A 22400-nucleotide genomic window follows, 5' to 3' on the forward strand; every position below is an offset into this window, starting at 1 on the left:
CAGTGGTCCGTCTATCCCATGTACTTACGGTCTTTTTGGCCGATGTGACACCGGTAGTATATAGAATGTCATGATTAAATGTCGTTATTACACAGTCAAAAGTCACAGAAAGAATATCCAAGCTCAAAAATGGCCTCAAACCCAACAAAAACTGGTATAAATCCCCTTCAAAAGCCGTAAGTCTATTAAACGCCATAGGGGAATAGCTACAGTCCCCCGCAATTTCGTCACGAGCATCGGGCCAATCAGCGTCGAGTATTGCCGAACGCCGATTGGTCGATTTCCGCTAGCCTGTAAATGCTGCTTGCGGATATAGTTTTGAACAAGTGAGGGTCGCGGCTACTAATTATCGCTTGTCACCACTTTTTCGTCGGGAACGTTCTACCTGGTTTATATAGCCTTGCACCGGTGTATACCAAATTAGAACAACAGGTACACCTGGGTACCCCAACGACGCGGAAAGCGCCCATTTGACCTAGATGAGTTACATGGTAGTTGATATATTTTTTGAATATGGAAAAAAATAGGGTATTCTATTCTGCCGAGTAAAGCCAAATTCATAAAGCAGTAATTTTTAAATTATATGTACCAGAAATAACATATTACCCATAGTTTAAAACTTAGTCTAAAGTTAGTTGAAAAGCGTATAGTTGGTACTAAAATGGAAGGAATCAATGGAAGGCAGAAATTGCGCAGCCGTTTCATTCTTAAAATGTGTTCGCACGCAGGATTTACGTGATGCTAGCGACATCTGTTGATTTAATCGGGGATGCTGATTGGCTGATTGAGTCCGTGAGCAGTATCACTAATTTACGTCAGTACAGGGTTGAGGCAATGTGCGCATGCGCACGAACCTGTGCTCGGCTTTTGGTACCTCGGACAGCGCCCAATGCTTTTTGAACCTGTTATGGCCTCCGCGTCGAAAAACGCTAGATAAAAGGTTGTAGGGGAAGCTTGAGGCTACCTTTCCCCACAATAATATTGACACTTTATTTTTTACCTTACGCGTGAAGCTCGTTTGAATAAGGTCGATTTAACATGGAAACCCTATGGGGTAGTAGTTTTTTAGCGCCCATTTGGTCTAATGCTACCAACTGTTACTGGCTTCCCCTCATTACACGTGTCAAATTGGGTTTCCATGGAGACGTCAACAAGCCTATTCCTCCAACGCGTATTTGGAAATACCGACCTCGACGAGCGTCTGTGGTAGAAAACCACCACTTGTGTAGGGGAAACTACTGCTCTCTGCTACCATTTGCATCGCATATCTCGCTATAGTTGCGACATCTATGCGTAAACACATAAACCGCAACGCCTGTGTGCGCTGATTCTAGTTAGCGATTAGCTAGGGCATGTCCGTGAAGTTAGCGTCAGCAACAGCATCGAATACAGCGTCGGATTTAGAATCGTTTCTAACACTCTAATCATTGGGAGACGGGGAGCACGAATATGGCATTTATGTTGTCCTAGCTCCCCTCCTCCCTTAATCGTTCCTTAAAGGAAGGGGCGCGTCAAAAGTGCCTCAAGGGTTGGTCTGATCGCCAAAATAAAGGTCGCAATCGATTCCTCGGGTCAATATATGGCAGTGGCCTCGGGTTCCAGATGTGAATTTCCCATACCTGCTACATTGCATGATTAAATCGAGACATCCAGGCATTTTAATGGCACGTGCACTGTACCACACTTTTCAAAGTTTAATGCAGTGCTTTAATATTGCCAGCCGTGTGGTTCAAGGGGTGTGGTTAAACGCGTTGAACCACACGGATGCTGACGTCACTATCAATTATAGTTGTGAGCTTTTTGGCAGGTATGGGAAACACCTTCCAGCCCTAAGGCCGGGAATTCAATAAATGTCACCTCGCTTTTTTAGCGAAAAGCACCTCGGGCCTAACGGCCCTCGGAGTTTTCGCTAGAAAACCTCGGTGACATTTATTGAATCATCCCGGCCCCGGGCAGGAATATATTATCTTACCCCTTACCCCTTAATCGGCAACCCGCGAGTTGCTGGGGGGCGTTAAACGCCCCCACTTTTTTCGCCGGGCCATAGCATAAAAACGGCGCGCGCAGGCGCGCCAAAATTTGGGTACCTGTAGGGAATTGATTGAAGTTTATTGTGACAAAGTTTCAAAAAATCGGTCGGAAAATTTTTGAGATACCGAGGTTTTAGTGACGTCATGTTTTCTGAGTTTTCGACCAAAAACGGCATATGTTCAAAAAATCATATAAAATCACAGAATAGACATAAAGACATGCCGTAAACGCCATTAGACTGCCAATACCATGAACAATCAAATGGCTATCTTCGATTACCTATTGATTATCGTTCTGCATTTTCCAAAATCTTGAACTGAATCTTGGCAATTTCTTGTGACTATTTCACGACCATGATACATGCATTTCTGAAATTGAACTTTTTGAACCAAACACGTACACATACATATGATAAAATGAATGTCACCATCGTGTTCTACGCCCAAATTAAACATGTGTCACAGGCTGCAAATATCAGTTTTGATTTTCGGGATGTGCGTACCCGGTTGACCTGACCTTGACCCTTGTAGTGTTCACTATGGCAGTAGTTTAGTGCTTTTTACATGACCTCACGTGACTCCGTCATTTTGGGAAAATACAGTCTGCGTTCCACCTGGCCATTGTATACAACAGATATTAGTTTGGGTTCCATAACACTACATTTTGGCGACTAGCACGAGATAAGTGCGGACTTTAGTGAAATCGCGTGTCGCGAGTTTCCGTGTAACCTTTTTTGTGTCTCGGCCCGCGGTACGGCCATGAGCGGCGACAGTGGACCGCCCCTACCCGCGCCGTTTTTGCCCCATTCCGGGACGCCGGCCGTCCCGTGGAGGAACTGGGAACAAAAATTCGAACTTTATCTGTTGGCCAGGTGCGGCACGAGCCCCCTGCCCCCCGAGCAGCGGTGCGCTCTGCTTCTGTGCGCGATCGGTGACGAGGCGTACCGGGTGTTCGACACCCTGCCGCCGGTCGCGAAACGTGACGGCGAGGACGACTACGACGTCACCCTCCGCCAGCTCCGGGAGTTCTACACTCCCAGGACTAACGTAATCGTGGAACGATTCCGGTTCCGACAGCGAGCCCAGGCCCCCACAGAGTCCACAGCAGACCCAGTAAACATGCCGACGTCGGCCCGACGTCGGGCCGAGACTCGGCCCGACGTCGGGCCGACGTCGGCATGTTTGGTTCAACCTCGGCCCGACATCGGCTGGACGTCGGATATGCCCGCATGTTCCGACGTCCAGCCGAAGTCCAGCTGACGTCGAGCCGACGTCGGGCCGAGGTCGTTTGCCGAGGTTGACGAGATCGTTTGTCGTTGGACCGACGGGGCCGACGTCGGCATGTTTATTGGGACAACGCGCCAAAAATATCAACCGGCGGCGGGATTCGAGCCCCCCAGTCGCCGACGTCGGCATGTTTACTGGGACAACACGCCAAAAGCATCAGCCGGCGATGGGATTCGAACCCCGTGTCATTTGAACACGAGGTTAGTGCACTAACCACTACACCACGCAGCCAGATGGCGAATTTGGTTTGTTTTGTTGGGTTATGCCCTTTCGGTCTAACAAGACCATTTCAGAGCCGGAAGGATGATAGGATGGAGACATTGGTCTTCTTGGCGAGCACCCTGGGTTCAGTTCATATAGAGTCCCTGGTCCCATTGCTGTTACGTGACACTTATTGGAAAGGGCGACCCCACAATGGATTCATATAGCCACTCTTACGCACATGTTGATCAAGACAGCCCATATTCCGCCCAGATTCAGCCCGGATTCAGCCCAGATTCGGGACACCTCCGATCAAGCTGAAACTCGCACACAATGTAGACCATGACATGCCCAATCCACAGTCCAAGTCATTCGGTGGCACTCCCAGCCGTTTGACCTACAGAGGTCAGCAAAGGTCACGTGGCCCAAATTTGCACAGCAGATTGTGGCCCACCCACTAGAGCTAGAGCGCTAAAAATGGCACCAATCGACTCGCCTGCATCTAATCTTACTTTCCCAACACTCATTTGACCTCTCAAGGTCATGCGATGACCTAAGGTCATTTGTGGGCTATGTCGAAAATTTACTTGCACAGCAGTTTTCGAGTAAATGAATTGACCGAATTCCAAATCAAAGCACATCATCGGGTAGCCCATAGGCCGTAATAACTTTCCTTAAAAACTGCTTTTCGATATGTGACCCCGTTTGACCTCGGCCGGTCAAAATGTGCAAATAAACGACACTCAATACGTCGCAGCCCGGATTCAGCCCAGATTCGGGACATCTCCGATCAAGCTGAAACTCGCACACAATGTAGACCATGACATGTCCAATCCACAGTCCAAGTCATTTGGTGGCACTCCCAGCCGTTTGACCTACAGAGGTCAGCAAAGGTCACCTGGCCCAAATTTGCACAGCAGATTGTGGCCCACCCAGTAGAGCTAGAGCGCTAAAAATGGCACCAATCGACTCGCCTGCATCTAATTTTACTTTCCCAACACTCATTTGACCTCTCAAGGTCATGCGATGACCCAAGGTCATTTGTGGGCTATGTCGAAAATACACTTGCACAGCAGATTTCGAGTAGATGGATTGACCGAATTCCAAATCAAAGCACATCATCGGGTAGCCCATAGGCCGTAGTAACTTTCCTTGAAAACCGCTTTTCGATATGTGACCCCGTTTGACCTCGGCAGGTCAAAATGTGCAAATAAACGACACTCAATGCGTCGCAGCCCCGATTCAGCCCAGATTCGGGACACCTCCGATCAAGCTGAAACTCGCACACAATGTAGGCCATGACATGCCCAATCCACAGTCCAAGTCATTCGGTGGCACTCCCAGCCGTTTGACCTACAGAGGTCAGCAAAGGTCAGGTGGCCCAAATTTGCACAGCAGATTGTGGCCCACTCAGTAGAGTTAGAGCGCTTAAAATGGCACCAATCGACTCGCCTGCATCTAATCTGACTTTCCCAACACTCATTTGACCTCTCAAGGTCATGCGATGACCTAAGGTCATTTGTGGGCTATGTCGAAAATACACTTGCACAGCAGTTTTCGAGTAGATGGATTGACCGAATTCCAAATCAAAGCACATCATCGGGTAGCCCATAGCCCGTAGTAACTTTCCTTAAAAACCGTTTTTCGATATGTGACCCCGTTTGACCTCGGCAGGTCAAAATGTGCAAATAAACGACACTCAATACGTCACAGCCCGGATTCAGCCCAGATTCGGGACACCTCCGATCAAGCTGAAACTCGCACACAATGTAGGCCATGACATGTCCAATCCACAGTCGAAGTCATTCGGTGGCACTCCCAGCCGTTTGACCTACAGAGGTCAGCAAAGGTCACGTGGCCCAAATTTGCACAGCAGATTGTGGCCCACCCAGTAGAGCTAGAGTGCTAAAAATGGCACCAATCGACTCGCCTGCATCTAATCTTACTTTCCCAACACTCATTTGACCTCTCAAGGTCATGCGATGACCCAAGGTCATTTGTGGGCTATGTCGAGAATACACTTGCACAGCAGTTTTCGAGTAGATGGATTGGCCGAATTCCAAATCAAAGCACATCATCGGGTAGCCCATAGGCCGTAGTAACTTTCCTTAAAAACCGCTTTTCGATATGTGACCCCGTTTGACCTCGGCAGTTCAAAATGTGCAAATAAACGACACTCAATACGTCGCAGCCCGGATTCAGCCCAGATTCGGGACACCTCTGATCAAGCTGAAACTCGCACACAATGTAGGCCATGACATGCCCAATCCACAGTCCAAGTCATTCGGTGGCACTCCCAGCTGTGGAATTGATTTACCCTCAGTGGTGATTTTATCTCCGCGCATGGAAGCACTGAACGTAAATTTGTGTGCGCGATTTGAATAAGATTTTGTGCTGTAAATATTTCAAATTCAAGTGACCCAAAATAACGGAAATAACACAGAAAAGCCAAGAAATTGAGAATAGAAACAGAAATGTGAAAGGGAAAGAAGAGATAAATAACAGCAAGAAGAATTGATAAAGAAGAGGAACATGAAGAAATGAAGTTGTAGTGATGAGAACATATACCGAGACAAGACGAGACAATTCACTCGAACGAAACAAACGAAGCGAAACGAATGAAAAGAACCAAACAAAATTGAGTTGAATCCCGCCACACCGAAACTGTAACGTCGAAAACTGTTCTTAACCATTATTATTTGTTATTACTGCGAATATATTACTTAAATGCGTGAAGAAGTTTTCACTTAACTGACCTGTAATTTTGGCTGTGGCGATAGTTAAGAACAGTTCGAAAACCATGGAAGAACAGAAGATTGCAAAAATCAAGAAAATAAGAGGAAGGCATCGTGGTACTTTGACTCGGCTACGCAACCAGGCCCTTGCTATCATTGAAGGCAACGGTAACCACACGAAGCTCCTGAATCTGGTTGAAGAATCGGACAAGGCGCTACGATCTTTAATCGAGGTGAGTGACGAGTATGCGCTTTTGATCGGTGATGACGCGAGTTGTGAGATTGAAAGGTATATGGAGGAGGAGGAGACAAAGCATGTTGAGACAGTGATGCAAATACGAGAATATCTAAAGAGCCGACGAACCGCAGTTGAGCCCAGTAATGAGCCCAGTAATGATCATGAACCAGAGACCGAGACAGAAGTTGTCCAAGAACGATTCTGCAATTCTAAAGAAGCCGAGATTCAGGCGAAACTCAAGGAGCTACGGCTTCAACAGCTAGAACGCCAATTGGCGGAGCAGAGGAAAGAGCAAGAATTGGCACACCAGAGAAAACTGCAAGAAGCTAGAGACGCTGCACAGTTGGCTAGAATGGAGGCAGATTGGAGAAAGGAAGCGGACGGATCTGAATGTGACCATTCTGACTTCGGGACGCCTGTAGAACAGGCGGAATTACATGATTTACCGTCTTGGCCGAAGGCGTTGGGCGCAGAGGCGGAACAGACGAACAGAGGTAAGACCGAATCTGAATCTGTCTCTAATTCTTTACATAAATTCGATCAGCATCGTGCATTGCCAGACATTGATGAACGGCAGGTAGAGGAGAATGAGCTCCACAGCACTTCCAAACCGGTTGATAGTGGAGCACTTGACCATTCGGGCCACAAAGCTACTAGCCATTCGCGTACTAGTGGTCATCTGTTACCACCTAACAGTATTCCTCGTTTGACCCTTCCTGTATTTGATGGCAATCCACTTGAATGGCCGCGATGGTTTAGCCTTTTCAAGCATCTAATAGACGACCAGCCAGATTTATCAAACACAGAAAAGATGGTTCATTTGCAGTCGGTTGTACAAGGGAGCGCAAAGCAAGCAATATCGGGACTCATTTTCGATCCTGAACTATATCCCCAGGCTATAGACGTGCTAAAGGCAAGATTTGGCAGGGAGCAGGACATAGTACAATCACATTTAGATGCAATGCTGTCGGCCCCGCCACCAACGTTGTTTGGTACAGCTGGCATGGAGCAGTTCTGCGGAGTTATTAACAACACGGTGACTGTGCTACAGAAGCTCGGTTTCGTTGGTGACCTCGAGAGTTACGAAAACCTTCGGCGAATGGTTGACAGATTACCGAGAGAGTTGCGACGGGAGTGGGGTAGGCATGTTGTTGAAAGGAACATTGATCGACCCACGCTCGTTGATTTCAATGCGTGGCTAGGAAAACAACTCAAAATAGCATTGAGCTGTTCTTCAAAGGGACAGGCAGTAAGACGAACAAATTTGGTGACAAACACATGGACTAGAGAATGTCCGTGTTGTGGAGATACCCATGACCTTCAGTCATGTGAATCATATCAGCAGAAGACACCAGACGAGCGACTCCTATTTCTGACAAAAAATCGAATGTGCTTTGGATGTTTGCGCAGAAATCACCTGGCTCGAGATTGCCGGACAGCAAGAGTTTGCGGAATCGACGGATGCAGATTCAAACATCATGAAAGCCTGCACGGGGCACAAGTGAAAAGGAGCGAGTCAGCACCCGACCGAGAAGAAAGTCGGCAGGGCAAAACTGCACATCGTACGATAGCAACATCAGTTCAGGATCGTGCGGGAGCCGTTACGTTGCTGCAGATCGTTCCTATACGAGTCCATGGAGTCGGTGGGAGACTTAGAGACACGTATGGTTTGCTGGATCCTGGTTCAGAAACATCGCTTACCTCTGAAGATCTCATGCCCTACTTGGGATTAAAGGGCCCTGAGCGAATACTACGCATTGATAACGTAGAAAGCAGTGGAGTTCCCCAAACATCAACTCGAGTTGCTTTCGATGTTAGCTCACGAACAGCTTCAGGCACAAAGGAATTGATACAGGTGCCTGAAGCTTTTGGTACCCCACGGATAAACGTTAACGCTCTGGCTCATCACATCTCAGAGGAGCAGCGAAACTCATGGACCCATCTCAACGGTCTGGACATTCCCCGCTGTGATGGCGACATTGAGGTGCTGTTAGGTGCCAATGTCGTAGAAGCGGTTCTACACCAAGACGTTCGAGTCGGTCGATCTGGTCAGCCAGTGGCGTTGAGGACGGCCTTTGGATGGACGCTGACCGGTTCAGTGAATGGGCTACCACGAGGCGCCAGACGGGTCATGTAGTCCACAACGCCTCCGCCGATGAAGAATCCAATGTTCTGTTGCAAGAATGGTGTACGACAGAGGCTTTTGGGACAAAATTTGACTACACACAACCGATATCACAGGAAGATAAAAGGGCAATCGAAATCATGGAAAACTCAACAAGAAAGATCGGATCTAGATACGAGACCGGCCTGTTATGGAAGAATGACGGTGTATCATTACCGGATAACAAGGGAATGGCATTACGTCGCCTAGAATCGCTTGAGAGAAGCTTGCTACAGAAACCAGAGAAGGCGGAGGCCTACCAGAAAATACTGAACGGGTATATTGAAAAGGGACATGCCAGGAAGGTAGACCAAGGAGAGGAGAATCGTCACGGCCCAAGGACGTGGTATTTACCACATCATGCGGTTATCCACCCACACAAGCCTGGGAAGCTACGGGTCGTTTTTGATGCTGCTGCCCAATTCGCCGGGGTATCATTGAATAGCTACTTGCTCACTGGACCAGATCTACTACGAAATCTCACAGGGGTGCTTTTAAGGTTTAGACAGCAGGCTTTAGCTATAACTGCAGACATAGAGGAAATGTATCATCAAGTTAAAGTCCGTGCCGAAGATCAAGAGGCTCTGCGATTTCTTTGGAGAGGTTTAGATTTACGAAAGAAACCAGAAGTCTATCAAATGACGGCTACGATTTTTGGGGCCAAGTGCAGCCCGGCGTCTGCCAACTTTGTGCTCCGACGCACTGGGGAAGACTATGCTGGAAGTCACCAACAACGACGAGCAATGACAGAAGCTATCCGCAACAATTTTTACATGGACGATTTTTTGTATTCGTGTAGAAACGTTCACGAAGCAAAGACTATGCAAAATGACATCACACATCTGCTGGCAAAGGGAGGATTCCGCTTGACAAAGTGGAAGAGCAACAGCCCGGTCGTATTGGAAGCAATTCATCCTACAGAGCGCGCCCAAAAGGAAATCAACTTTACAGATGAAAGCGTTCTAGGCTGCATGTGGAACACATCTGTTGACACGCTAAGCCTTCGCCAGGTTGAAACATCTCCGCTGGAATCCAAGCGAGGCATTGTTCAGGTAGTGGCCAGACTATTTGATCCTTTGGGGATGGCTCTACCGTTCGTGCTGCAAGCTAAGCTGCTTGTACAGCGTCTCTGGCTACGGAAGTGCGCATGGGATGATCCGCTCCTCCAGGGAGAAAAGGGTGAATGGCGTGAATGGCTGAGCGGTTTGATGATCATACCAAGTTTGCAGATACCCCGAAACATCAAGCTCGGCACAGTCGCAGACGAATTCCATGAGCTACACGTATTCTGCGATGCATCGGAAACGGCGTTTGCGGCGGTGGTGTATCTACGCCTGGCCCAGGAGAACGGCACCGGCGAGTGTAACTTCTTGATGGCAAGGTCTAAAGTCGCGCCACTGCGACAACTCACTGTAGTTCGACTTGAACTGCAGGCGGCAGTACTGGCAATTCGTCTAGTGAGCACGATCAAGAAAGAACTAAACTGCTTGAATTCCGTGAAGACCACATTCTGGAGCAATAGCAAAGTCATTTTGCACTACATTCGAAACGATGAGAAAAGATTTCACACATTTGTAGCGAATCGAATTGCTGAGATCAGATGCTCTTCATCACCTGAACAGTGGCGATACGTACCGAGCGGACTGAATCCCGCCGATCTTGGCTCTCGCGGAACCTCAGCTGCAAATCTGTTGAAAAGGACGGACTGGCTCAGCGGCCCAGAATTTCTGAAGCAGCAAGAAGCTGGCTGGCCTCCGAACTCAATCACACAACAAGAAGATAGAGATGACCCAGAGGTCAGGGCGACCTTCCTCACACAGCGAGATACCACCGGCGGCCTGTCAGTGCTCCCTTCGCCAGAGAGATTCTCATCTTGGACACGGTACCGACGGATTGTTGCTTGGATGTTGAGATTCATACACAACTAGAATACAGGTTTACGCGATAACTGTATGTTTTGATATGTATGATTAACGGATGCATTAGTTTGGGTGTAGAAACTTGCATTTTTGTTGGTATTATTTGTGTAGAACTGGGTAACTGCTTTTAATTGAACTGTAAAGCATGATGGTGATGCATGCGAGTTGTTCGAGCCCTTTGTAAGTTAGGATATTACTCAATTCAACCCTACCCTACCTTACCCTTACACTACCCTAACCTACCCCTACCCTACACTAACCTACCCTACCCTACCCTACCCTACCCCTACCCTACCCTACCCCTACCCTACCCTACCCCTACCCTACCCTACCCCACCCTACCCCTACCCTACCCTACCAACCCTACCCCTAGTCCCTACCCTACCCTACCCTACCTACCATATCCTTCCCTACCCTACCCTACCCTTACATACACTACCCTACCCTACCCTACCCTTACCCTACCCTACCCCTACACTACCCTAACCTACCCTACCCTACCCTACCCTACCCTACCCCTACCCTACCCTTACACTACCCTACCCTACCCTACACTACCCCTACCCTACCCCTACCCTACCCAACCCTACCCCTAGTCCCTACCCTACCCTACACTATACTACCACCGACAGTCCAAGTTTCAGCTAAATCGGCCCAGAAACGGCTGAGATATTGCAAAAACAAATTAACCTTCCAGGCGGTGGGGGGGGGGCAATTTTTTGCCCCCCCTTTAGTTTTTTCGATATATCTCGAGAACCGCTGCGCCGATCGTCACCAAACTTTCAGTACCCTCCCGGGAGCAGCTAGCGCACATGGTGACCAAAAATTTTTGCAAAGGCTACGATAGGTTGGCCGCTAATGACGTCAGAGTGACGTCATTTTTGCCATTTTCGACCCAAAAAAAGGTTTCGCGGGAAGAGCTGTCAGGCCTACAGCTTTAGAGATACAGAAAAATGTTTTAGACATAAAAGGTGTGGAATTGACAGGGCTACAAAACTGCTATCTCGGTTTTTCGAATTTTTTGGATTTTGACCCCCAAAAATAAAAAAATAGATTTTTTGAATATAATAGCCAAAAAATCCAAAAAGTTTTTTGAATTTCGAAAAAAAACGGAATATATGTGATAGCCCCTACCGCCTTCTCTCTACATACCAAATTTGAGATCGATACCTCTTTTTTTGGCCAAGTTATAGCGAAAAAACTGTTCAAAATTGATGACGTCAAATTTTTAAACTCAATTTTTAGCAATTCTAGACCTCGTAGCGCAAAACAAAGACCACCATTAGACTCCCCGTGACGAGCTGCATCGAATCGATACCCATTTTATGCAAAAATATTAACTTTGAAATTTGACCTTTTTTGACCTGACCTTGACCTGACCTCCACCAGAAAGTGACCTAAACCGTACCTGATGGTCTTATAACCAACACCATTGAGTTGGAAATGAAAAACTGGCCATAAAACATGCATCGCATAACCTTAGTAAAGTTGGGCTCATGTGGTGACCCTTGGTGACCTTTGGTGACCTGACCTGTGACCTGACCTGGTATGACCAGTGACCTCTAATAGCAACATATGTACTAGACAACTGGCGCCTTATCGCTGATTGTCGACAAAATGCGTTTTACTCGGTGTTATAGCGCTTTCCCTAGAAGCCCCGTGAACGGTGAAACATTTTATCTTTGACCTGACCTGTGACGTCATCGGTTACCCCGAGGTCAATGAAATTTGGTTTCCCTCGACAAATTTGACAGGGCTATCGAACGCCGTTTGAATTTTCCGGATCCGTCCAGTAGTTTCGGAGATACGGGGGGGGGGGGCAAAAAAGTGCCCCCCCCCCCCCCCCCCACCGCGCGGAAGGTGGCTGCTAGGCCCACCGCCTGCCGGGTTAATTGTGAATCCTCTTGGCGAGCGGTGCCTTGTGTCGGCCTTGGTTGTCAAAGGTCAACGACCTCCCGGCTCGGATACTTTTCACTCAGTTTTTTTTAAGCGAACAACTGAGCCTAAAGCGCGTGCTCTCTGCTCGGCGCCGGCCTCGGCCAGCCTGGGGCAGAGATGCACGCGCTGACGCCGCACCCGTGGTCCGATTGCGCCCATCTTTTGATACGATGGTCCGCCCCACCCAAAGTTTGTGGTCACTAAATTTCATGTCGATACGCGGCGCCGTTCCGGCGCTTTAAGACACATAAGGCATGACACAGCGATGATGACAACTTATAATTTATTAAGTAAGACTAGAATACAGGTTTACGCGATAACTGTACGTTTGGATAGATATCGCTGATGGGGCCATTAGTTTGGTTGTCAAAACTTTTATGTTTATATAAGTAGGGTTGTGTTTGGTAGTTACTTCTCTTAATTGTATAGGAGGTAGGGATGGCTTTTCGAGGAGCACTACGAATCCAAAGGTTTGGACATTGAATTATTAAAAAAAAAACACGCCCGCCCGCCGCCAACCGCAAACGCCGCAAAAATAAAACGACCGCCTCCAACCGCAAACAACACCGCAAACGCCGCAAAAAACCGCCCGCATCGCGCGCCCGCCCGCCGCCAACCGGAAACGCCGCAAAAAATAAAAACCGCCCGCATCGCACGCCCGCTCGCCGCCAACCACAAACGCCGCAAAAAATAAAAACCGCCCGCATCGCACGCCCGCCCGCCGCCAACCGCAAACGCCGCAACAAAATAAAAACCGCCCGCCCGACCGCCGCCAACCGCAAACGCCTCGAAAAAATGAAAACCGCCCGCATCGTGCGCCCGCCCGCCCGCCGCCAACCGCAAACGCCGCAAAAGTAAAAACGACCGCCTCCAACCGCAAACAACACCGCAAACGCCGCAAAAAATAAAAACCGCCCGCATCGCGCGCCCGCCCGCCGCCAACCGCAAACGCCGCAAAAAATAAAAACCGCCCGCATCGCACGCCCGCCCGCCGCCAACCACAAACGCCGCAAAAAATAAAAACCACCCGCATCGCACGCCCGCCCGCCGCCAACTACAAACGCCGCAAAAAATGAAAACCGCCCGCCCGACCGCCGCCAACCGCAAACGCCTCGAAAAATGAAAACCGTCCGCATCGTGCGCCCGCCCGCCCGCCGCCATCCGCAAACGCCACAAAAAAAAAATGAAAATCGCCCGCATCGCCCGCCCGCCCGCCGCCAATCGGGAACGCCGCAAAAAAGCGCTATTCTACCCATATACATGTCCTACCCTACCTATACCCTACCTACACCCTTCCCATACCCTTCTCATAGGCTCTATTCCCACCTTACTCTAGTGCATTCCTATAACCACCAGTAAGTCGTAACATAACATACCTACGTTCTTAACATGAGCACTGTAAACTACTCTAATTGTATTCTATCACATTCGTTTGTTCAATATCATGGATATTATTAATGCTGTAAATGGTGAAAGGTTGTTCTCTTGAAGATTGCCAGGTAGGTAATCGAGTGCGCATACCTACCCAATAAGTGCGGCTCGCATAGCCGCCCAAACATTCCTTTTTACTCGCTAGATGGCAGGAGCGTCAAGCGCCTGAATGGACGCTGTGCCGCAGTGCCGCGTCTGCCGTATCACCGCCTGAATGCACACTGTACCGCAATACTGTCTCTAGGGCATATGCACACATACAGATAGACACGTTTGTTTTGAAATTATTTTTGTTTAAAGTGCGACCAGATTTACCCCCCAGAAACTGATCCTGGATACGCCTCTAGCTAAGGAAAAGTCGCCAAATTTCGAACCCCTAAGGCGATTTTCCATCGACAGCAAAAATACTACAGGTGGGGGCCGATGCCCCCCCCCCCCCCCCACCAGTAATAGGGTTGATCGATAATAATGTCTGATACTATGAAAAAGCAGGAATAGCTATAAGCAATTAATGTAACCCTAGCTGATAGCTGCTAAGAAACACACTAAACCTAATCGCACCAAACCTGCACCAAATTTGTACTTACCAGATGGCTGTCGTGAACCGGCTACTATGCATTGCGTGGCCACTCCACCTTTCCTGTTTCGCGCTAGATGGCAGAGCCATCAAACGCCTGATTGCATACTGTACCGAAATGACGGTGCTGGCGAATAAAGCCGCCTGAGTGCATACTGTACCGCAATGTCGTGTCCGCCGCCCAACCTTTCCTTTTACGCGCTAGATGGCAGAACTATCAAACGCCTGATTGCATACTGTACCGCAATGTCGCTTCTGGCGGTTATAGCCGCCTGAGTGCATGCTGTACGGCAATGCCGTGTTGAAAGTTGGTTCGCTACTCTTAAATGAAAACACAGATTAGGGTGGATAGTGACGGAGAATGAGCGGCAGAGGATTTAGAAGCATTGAGACACATTATTAAGTAAGACTACATGCCAACTTTCAGCGCAATCGGCCCAGTAGTTACCGAGATATTGCAATTGTTGCAAAACCAACACCTCTTCGTTTTGCACGTGGCACGTGCATAAGTGGTCACCCACGTACATCGGGAATAGTCTAACCCTCGCCCATGTAGGGGGGGGGGGTTGGTGCAACCCCCCCTGAGGTTTTTCGGAAATAGAGCAAAAACGGCGGCGCGCAGCGCCGCCAAATTTTGGGTACCTTATGGGGCAAACCTTGCGCATCTTTTGATAAAAAAAAATTTGACCGGGTCATGTCAGGTCACGGAGTTATGACGTCACAAAGGGAACAGCCTCCGGCCGGATTTTCACAAACTGAGTGCCAACGCCCGAGGTTTCCTGCCGGTGGTACAGACATCGGTTGATGGATCGTGATGAAACTTCCCATGCATGTTGGGGCAAGTATTGGCTATCATATGGTATAAGAAACTTGACCGGGTCAGGTCAGGTCACGGAGCTATGACGTCACAAGAGGAACAGCGTCCGGTACTATTTTTGAAAAGCGCCCGAACCACTATTTTGCTAATTCTTGTCACCTCAATGGGAATATGCAGCAATATTAGCTTCTATAGGGAGCAAATGGACCTCCCAAATCCAAAAATACAATCAGATTTCAAAAATTTAAAATTTTGATTTTTCGAATTTCTGCCGCCGACTGTGACCTTGCCGACTTCCGGCGCTCCCAACGCGCCATTTTTAGAGCTAGGGAAACGAAATACATACCAAACGATAGAGAATTGATCAAGGAACACGATAGTGAAGGTTTCAAGTCGATATCTCCCACCGTTTTGCCGCAATCGCCGCGGAAAGTTGAAAAAATTCTATTTTTCCGAAAATTTGACCTTTGACCGGTCAAAAGTAGGTCAAATGTTGACCTAGGACCAAAAAATATACCACCAATCGCGAGATCTCGGCGAGAGCAATCCGTTGGTCTTTTCCGCTAAGCTCTACGACGCTCCGTTTTCAAACGCCAAGGGGGGGGTCGCACCAACCCCCCCCCCCCCCTGCATGGGCGAAGGTGGCAGATCGCCGTTTACGGGCGAGGGCTAATGCTTGGTAGAAAGAATGAAGCTACCCTACAAAAATTACCGCATGTAAATCGGTCAAGTGGTTGCTGAGATATAAGCCTCGCAAAAGCGTGACCACGGCCGGCCGGCCTAGAATACAGGTTTACGCTATAACTGTATAGATTCGAGATATATGTTTAAGGGGATTATTAGTTTGGTTGTTAAAACTTGTATGTTCATGCCAGTAGGGTTAAGTTTGTTTACTTACTTCATTTAGCTGTATGGTAGGCATGTAGGTATATGCGCTTTTCGAGGAGCGCTGCAGATCCGAAAGTTTGCTCGCTTCGCTCGCACTTTGCTCGCTTCGCTCGCTTGATAATACATTTATTTTATTTACCGGTAAAACCTGTACCGAATACCTGTACCTGCGCCTATACCTGATCCTAATTGAAAACAGGTGTATTCTTAATATCCACAGAGTTCAAAGTTTAATGATCTCCCGAGCTAGCTCTCATCGTTTTCACTCAGTTTTTTAAGCGAACAACTGAGCCTAAAGCACGTGCTCTCTGCTCGGCGTTGGCCTCGGCCAGCCTGGGGCAGAGATGCACGCGCTGACGCCGCACCCCTGGTCCGATTGCGCCCATCTTTTGATACGATGGTCCGCCCCACCCAAAGTTTGTAGTCACCAAATTTCACGTCGCTACGCGGCGCCGTTCCGGCGCAAGAAGACACATACGGCTGACACACACACAGACAACTTGAAATTTATTAAGTAAGACTAGAATACAGGTTTACGCGATAACTGTACGTTTGGATAGATATCGCTGATGGGGCCATTAGTTTGGTTGTCAAAACTTTTATGTTTATATAAGTAGGGTTGTGTTTGGTAGTTACTTCTCTTAATTGTATAGGAGGTAGGGATGGCTTTTCGAGGAGCACTACGAATCCAAAGGTTTGGACATTGAATTATTAAAAAAAAAAAACACGCCCGCCCGCCGCCAACCGCAAACGCCGCAAAAATAAAACGACCGCCTCCAACCGCAAACAACACCGCAAACGCCGCAAAAAACCGCCCGCATCGCGCGCCCGCCCGCCGCCAACCGGAAACGCCGCAAAAAATAAAAACCGCCCGCATCGCACGCCCGCTCGCCGCCAACCACAAACGCCGCAAAAAATAAAAACCGCCCGCATCGCACGCCCGCCCGCCGCCAACCGCAAACGCCGCAACAAAATAAAAACCGCCCGCCCGACCGCCGCCAACCGCAAACGCCTCGAAAAAATGAAAACCGCCCGCATCGTGCGCCCGCCCGCCCGCCGCCAACCGCAAACGCCGCAAAAGTAAAAATGACCGCCTCCAACCGCAAACAACGCCGCAAACGCCGCAAAAAATAAAAACCGCCCGCATCGCGCGCCCGCCCGCCGCCAACCGCAAACGCCGCAAAAAAATAAAAACCGCCCGCATCGCACGCCCGCCCGCCGCCAACCACAAACGCCGCAAAAAATAAAAACCGCCCACATCGCACGCCCGCCCGCCGCCAACTACAAACGCCGCAAAAAAATGAAAACCGCCCGCCCGACCGCCGCCAACCGCAAACGCCTCGAAAAAATGAAAACCGCCCGCATCGCGCGCCCGCCCGCCCGCCGCCAACCGCAAACGCCACAAAAATGAAAATCGCCCACATCGCCCGCCCACCCGCCGCCAATCGGGAACGCCGCAAAAAAGCGCTATTCTACCCATATACATGTCCTACCCTACCTATACGCTACCTACACCCTACCCATACCCTACTCATAGGCTCTATTCCCACCTTACTCTAGTGCATTCCTATAACCACCAGTAAGTCGTAACATAACATACCTACGTTCTTAACATGAGCACTGTAAACTACTCTAATTGTATTCTATCACATTCGTTTGTTCAACATCATGGATATTATTAATGCAGTAAATGGTGAAAGGTTGTTCTCTTGAAGATTGCCAGGTAGGTAATCGAGTGCGCATACCTACCCAATAAGTGCGGCTCGCATAGCCGCCCAAACATTCCTTTTTACTCGCTAGATGGCAGGAGCGTCAAGCGCCTGAATGGACGCTGTGCCGCAGTGCCGCGTCTGCCGTATCACCGCCTGAATGCACACTGTACCGCAATACTGTCTCTAGAGCATATGCACACATACAGATGGACACGTTTGCTTTGAAATTATTTTTGTTTTAAGTGTGACCAGATTTACCCCCGAGAAACTGATCCTGGATACGCCTCTAGCTAAGGAAAAGTCGCCAAATTTCGAACCCCTAAGGCGATTTTCCATCGACAGCAAAAATACTACAGGTGGGGGGCATCGGCCCCCCACCAGTAATAGGGTTGATCGATAATAATGTCTGATACTATGAAAAAGCAGGAACAGCTATAAGCAATTAATGTAACCCTAGCTGATAGCTGCTAAGAAACACACTGAACCTAATCGCACCAAACCTGCATCAAATTTGTACTTACCAGATGGCCGTCGTGAACCGGCTACTATCCATTGCGTGGCCATCCCACCTTTCCTGTTTCGCGCTAGATGGCACAGCCATCAAACGCCTGATTGCATGCTGTACCGCAATGACGGTGCTGGCGAATAAAGCCGCCTGAGTGCATACTGTACCGCAATGTCGTGTCCGCCGCCCCACCTTTCCTTCTACGCGCTAGATGGCAGAACTATCAAACACCTGATTGCATACTGTACCGCAATGTCGCTTCTGGCGGTTATAGCCGCCTGAGTGCATACTGTACGGCAATGCCGTGTTGAAAGTTGGTTTGCTACTCCTAAATAAAAACACAGATTAGGGTGGATAGTGACGGAGAATGAGCGGCAGAGGATTTAGAAGCATTGAGACACATTATTAAGTAAGACTACATGCCAACTTTCAGCGCAATCGGCCCAGTAGTTACCGAGATATTGCAATTGTTGCAAAACCAACACCTCTTCGTTTTGCACGTGGCACGTGCATAAGTGGTCACCCACGTACATTGGGAATAGTCAAATACTTGGTAGAAAGAATGAAGCTACCCTACACAAATTACCGCATGTAAATCGGTCAAGTGGTTGCTGAGATATAAGCCTCGCAAAAGCGTCACCACGGCCGGCCGGCCTAGAATACAGGTTTACGCGATAACTGTACAGATTCGAGATATATGTTTGAGGGGATTATTAGTTTGGCCGTTAAAACTTGTATGTTCATGCCAGTAGGGTTAACTTTGTTTACTTACTTCATTTAGCTGTATGGTAGGCATGTAGGTACAGGGACCCGCAGTTGCTTCTGTACACACTAGTATTTCAGCGTATTCTTGGCCTGTGACACCGTTGCAGGCGAATTGGGAAATGATTGTGTGCTTATTAAAACCATCATCTGAAGGGCTTTAAACTGATGTGCTGCTCTCCTAATTCAGTTAACTTTTTATGGCTATATCAGCAAAACATTGTTTTCAGCGCTTTTTCCTACCCCATTCCTTCTGAAACCTGGAACCGCTTATTCCATTCACTCCTGCCATCTGACGATGGTCGTGCTGATTACTAGTTCCGGCGCTAGTAACTGCTCCAACTTTGCACCCGGCACAAACTCAGGCGGCACCGGGCCGTGGCTCGCCCAGTGAGGGTCGGACCGAGCCGACTGCCTGAGGCGCGGTTAGATCGGACGCCCTGCTGGGGAAGGGGACGGGAGTGAGGGGGAGGGGAGGAGGTGGTCACGTGGTCCGTCCAAGCTCGCAGACGACCTGTCCCGCGCCCAGCCATGTTCCGTGATCCAAAATCGCACGAGAGCTGTAGAATGCTTGGAGGAGACGCTTCGAAAGCGAACTTCAGCAGCACTAATTTACCATATTCTGCGGCGATAAATGAATATTATCTTAACGCAGAAAAAAATGTATGCCTTAGCTGTATAAGCTGTATCCTTTTAAAAGACGTAAATAGGATTATATTTAGGGACTTACAGGTTTCGTATACACAGTGAATTGTGTTACATTAAGCCGTTTCGCTCTTATGGTTACTAACTGAAGAGTTATCCTTTTTTCTCACAGGGAATGACAATACAATAAAAATACGAATAAAACCAGACGTTTCGCACACCAAAAGTGCCTCCGTCAGTGGCAAGAAATAAGTAACTAGGCTGACATGTTTTCTTTCGATAAAATCGATGAAGTTGTTATCTTTACTTTTTTAGATATATTTTCAGCAGTTTATTAAGCACATCATGGAAGGTTATAAACATTTGTGCATTTTATCGGCAACCCGGCTGCCCAGACCGAGACGGTGCCGCATATAGTTCTCATTGATGTTAAACCTACACTTATTTTTCTCCACTGACGAAGGCACGTTGTTGTCCGAAACATTTGGTTTGATTCGCATTGTTTTTATATTGTCATTGTCCGTGAGAAAAACATACTCATATGGACTGGTCTCAGTTCATGTAGAAATTGTTGAACATTCATCAACACAGATAAAATGAACATTAACCCTCACCGCACATATAAGTAGAGGTAAATAGACCGCGCCCCCTGTTTTTCACCAATAAATCGCGGCAAAGCGAAGGATTGCGACGATTCTTTGGTGCCCTGGCGTTAATAAATTTTACAACTTCCCGGAAAATTAAATAGCCCCTATCATTTTTGCATCTTTTCCGAGATTTTTTAATCCCTGAACCAAATTACCTCTAACCTGTGATTATTTTTCTCAAGATCATGTCAGGCCAGAATAGCAATTGAAAGTCAGCGCACATCTTCTGTGTGTTTCCATAGTCGTTTCGTGATTAGGGACGTGTCAACATGTGAAATATACTATCTTATGTTTGTTTCATTGATTGTTGTAGGTGCCAAGGTCACGTGAAACTCAGGCTAAGGGCATTTACTTGAAATGATCTCGGTTAACTTCCTTAAATTTACACCTTTTTACTGTGGTTTTTAGGAAGTGTTGGTTTGAAATTTAGCACCCATTTTAGTATTTGAAAACTAGGCATACTTAGGTATCAGTTATAGTGCCTATGCAATATGTTGCAAGGCTGTAAGTGCTGGTTAACATTCCATGGATAGCCGGCAGAACGCCTAATGGGTGATCTGGCGTGACCTGTCCTACCCCAAATGCTTTGATACATCATCTTTGATCAAAGCAAGTGCAAATTCGGAATCAGAAGCAAGCCAAGTCCCAGCAAACCTCACTTTTAGAAATTCAAGCAAGACCCAATTTTCCGTGCCTGGGTTATTAACCTGATCTGGGAGGTCAACATGACCTAGGATCTCAACAGTCAACATTGACCAGGACATAAAAATAATTGGCTTTCTCCTCGTCAGCGATGACCAGGACCCTCAAATCATCGGATTTCTCTCGTCACGAGCAGCTCGCTTTTTTTTTTTGCTTTTTTCAGCGAAGCTCTGGCTCTTTTTATCAAGGGCCGAATGGCTGAGGGTTTCTATTCTACGCCCCTCCGCTACATGTAAGACGCTGAAAAGAAATGCCTAAATGGGTGAGGGTTAAATATCGATTGGTTTTTTAAGTGCCGAAGCCTGAAGCACTTTAATTTACTTCGATAGCAGTTTGACCAACTAGCTCGAATACTATAACTTCTTGAACAATGCATGTAAGCACCACATAAAATGAATCGTGAGAGAAGCGGCTCAAGATTTAGGAGCTATGAGACACCTAATAAAAAAACGGCATAGATTAGGAACTGCACCTAACTTGCACTGCTTTTTAAACCTTTTCGTTGCAGACTTGTAGATTAACCCTCGCCCGTATTGGTGTTTTTCCAGCCGCGAACGTATAAGGGGGGGGGGGGTCCGTTGGACCCCCCTTGCCGTTTCGCCCCTGATCGAGCTAGAGCTTCGCAGAAAAAAAACGAGCGTGTTGCCCGTCACGAGAGGAAGCCGATGATACCCAATTTTAAGGTCCTAGGTCATCGGTTGACCTTCCAGGTCAGGTCAATGACCCAAAAGTCGGGGAAAATCGGGACCTGTTAGAAAGTCGTAAAGCGTGGCTGCTGTGGGGTTTTTCTGGGTGCTGATCACGAATATCATGTTAGTTTTGATTACAGATGATGCCTTTATGCATTTCGGCCAGGTCAGGTCAGGTCAGGTCAACCAGTAAGGGTATTCGTAGTAGGTGGCAACCGCCTCTGACAGCTTCGTAACATGTTACGAAGGTGCCAAAACTACTTCGTAAATGTTCATATGGTTGCTAAATTCGAATCCAGCTAAAAAAAACTGACCTGAAAACATGTAAAACTCGAAAAAGTGAACCGAGGTCATCAAAGGTCAATTACCTGACCTTTCCGGTGACCTTGACACCTACCCTAATGCATGGGAGCAGCATCATATCCCATGTTTGGACGCTTAAAACCACGAAAAGACTGCAAACGCGCGGCTAATGCGAGCCAACATACGCCGAATCGCGATTCCGGCCAAACA

General features: G+C 48.0%; 1 protein-coding gene across 1 annotated transcript in view; it reads left to right on the plus strand.

Moving 5' to 3' along the window:
- Positions 1 to 5825: 5825 nt before the first annotated feature.
- Positions 5826 to 22400, plus strand: part of LOC122378896 — a 30705-nt gene continuing 14130 nt past the window's right edge. Inside the window, exons 1-2 of the mRNA XM_043360537.1 lie at positions 5826 to 6246; positions 6299 to 8134. Of these exons, the coding sequence (XP_043216472.1) occupies positions 6319 to 8134 (1816 nt within the window). The 5' untranslated portion in view covers positions 5826 to 6246; positions 6299 to 6318. The remainder of the gene's footprint in view (positions 6247 to 6298; positions 8135 to 22400) is intronic.

The sequence above is a fragment of the Amphibalanus amphitrite genome, unplaced genomic scaffold (assembly GCF_019059575.1).
Source record: "Amphibalanus amphitrite isolate SeventyFive unplaced genomic scaffold, NRLGWU_Aamphi_draft 000067F_arrow, whole genome shotgun sequence".
Taxonomy (NCBI): Eukaryota; Metazoa; Arthropoda; class Thecostraca; order Balanomorpha; family Balanidae; genus Amphibalanus; species Amphibalanus amphitrite.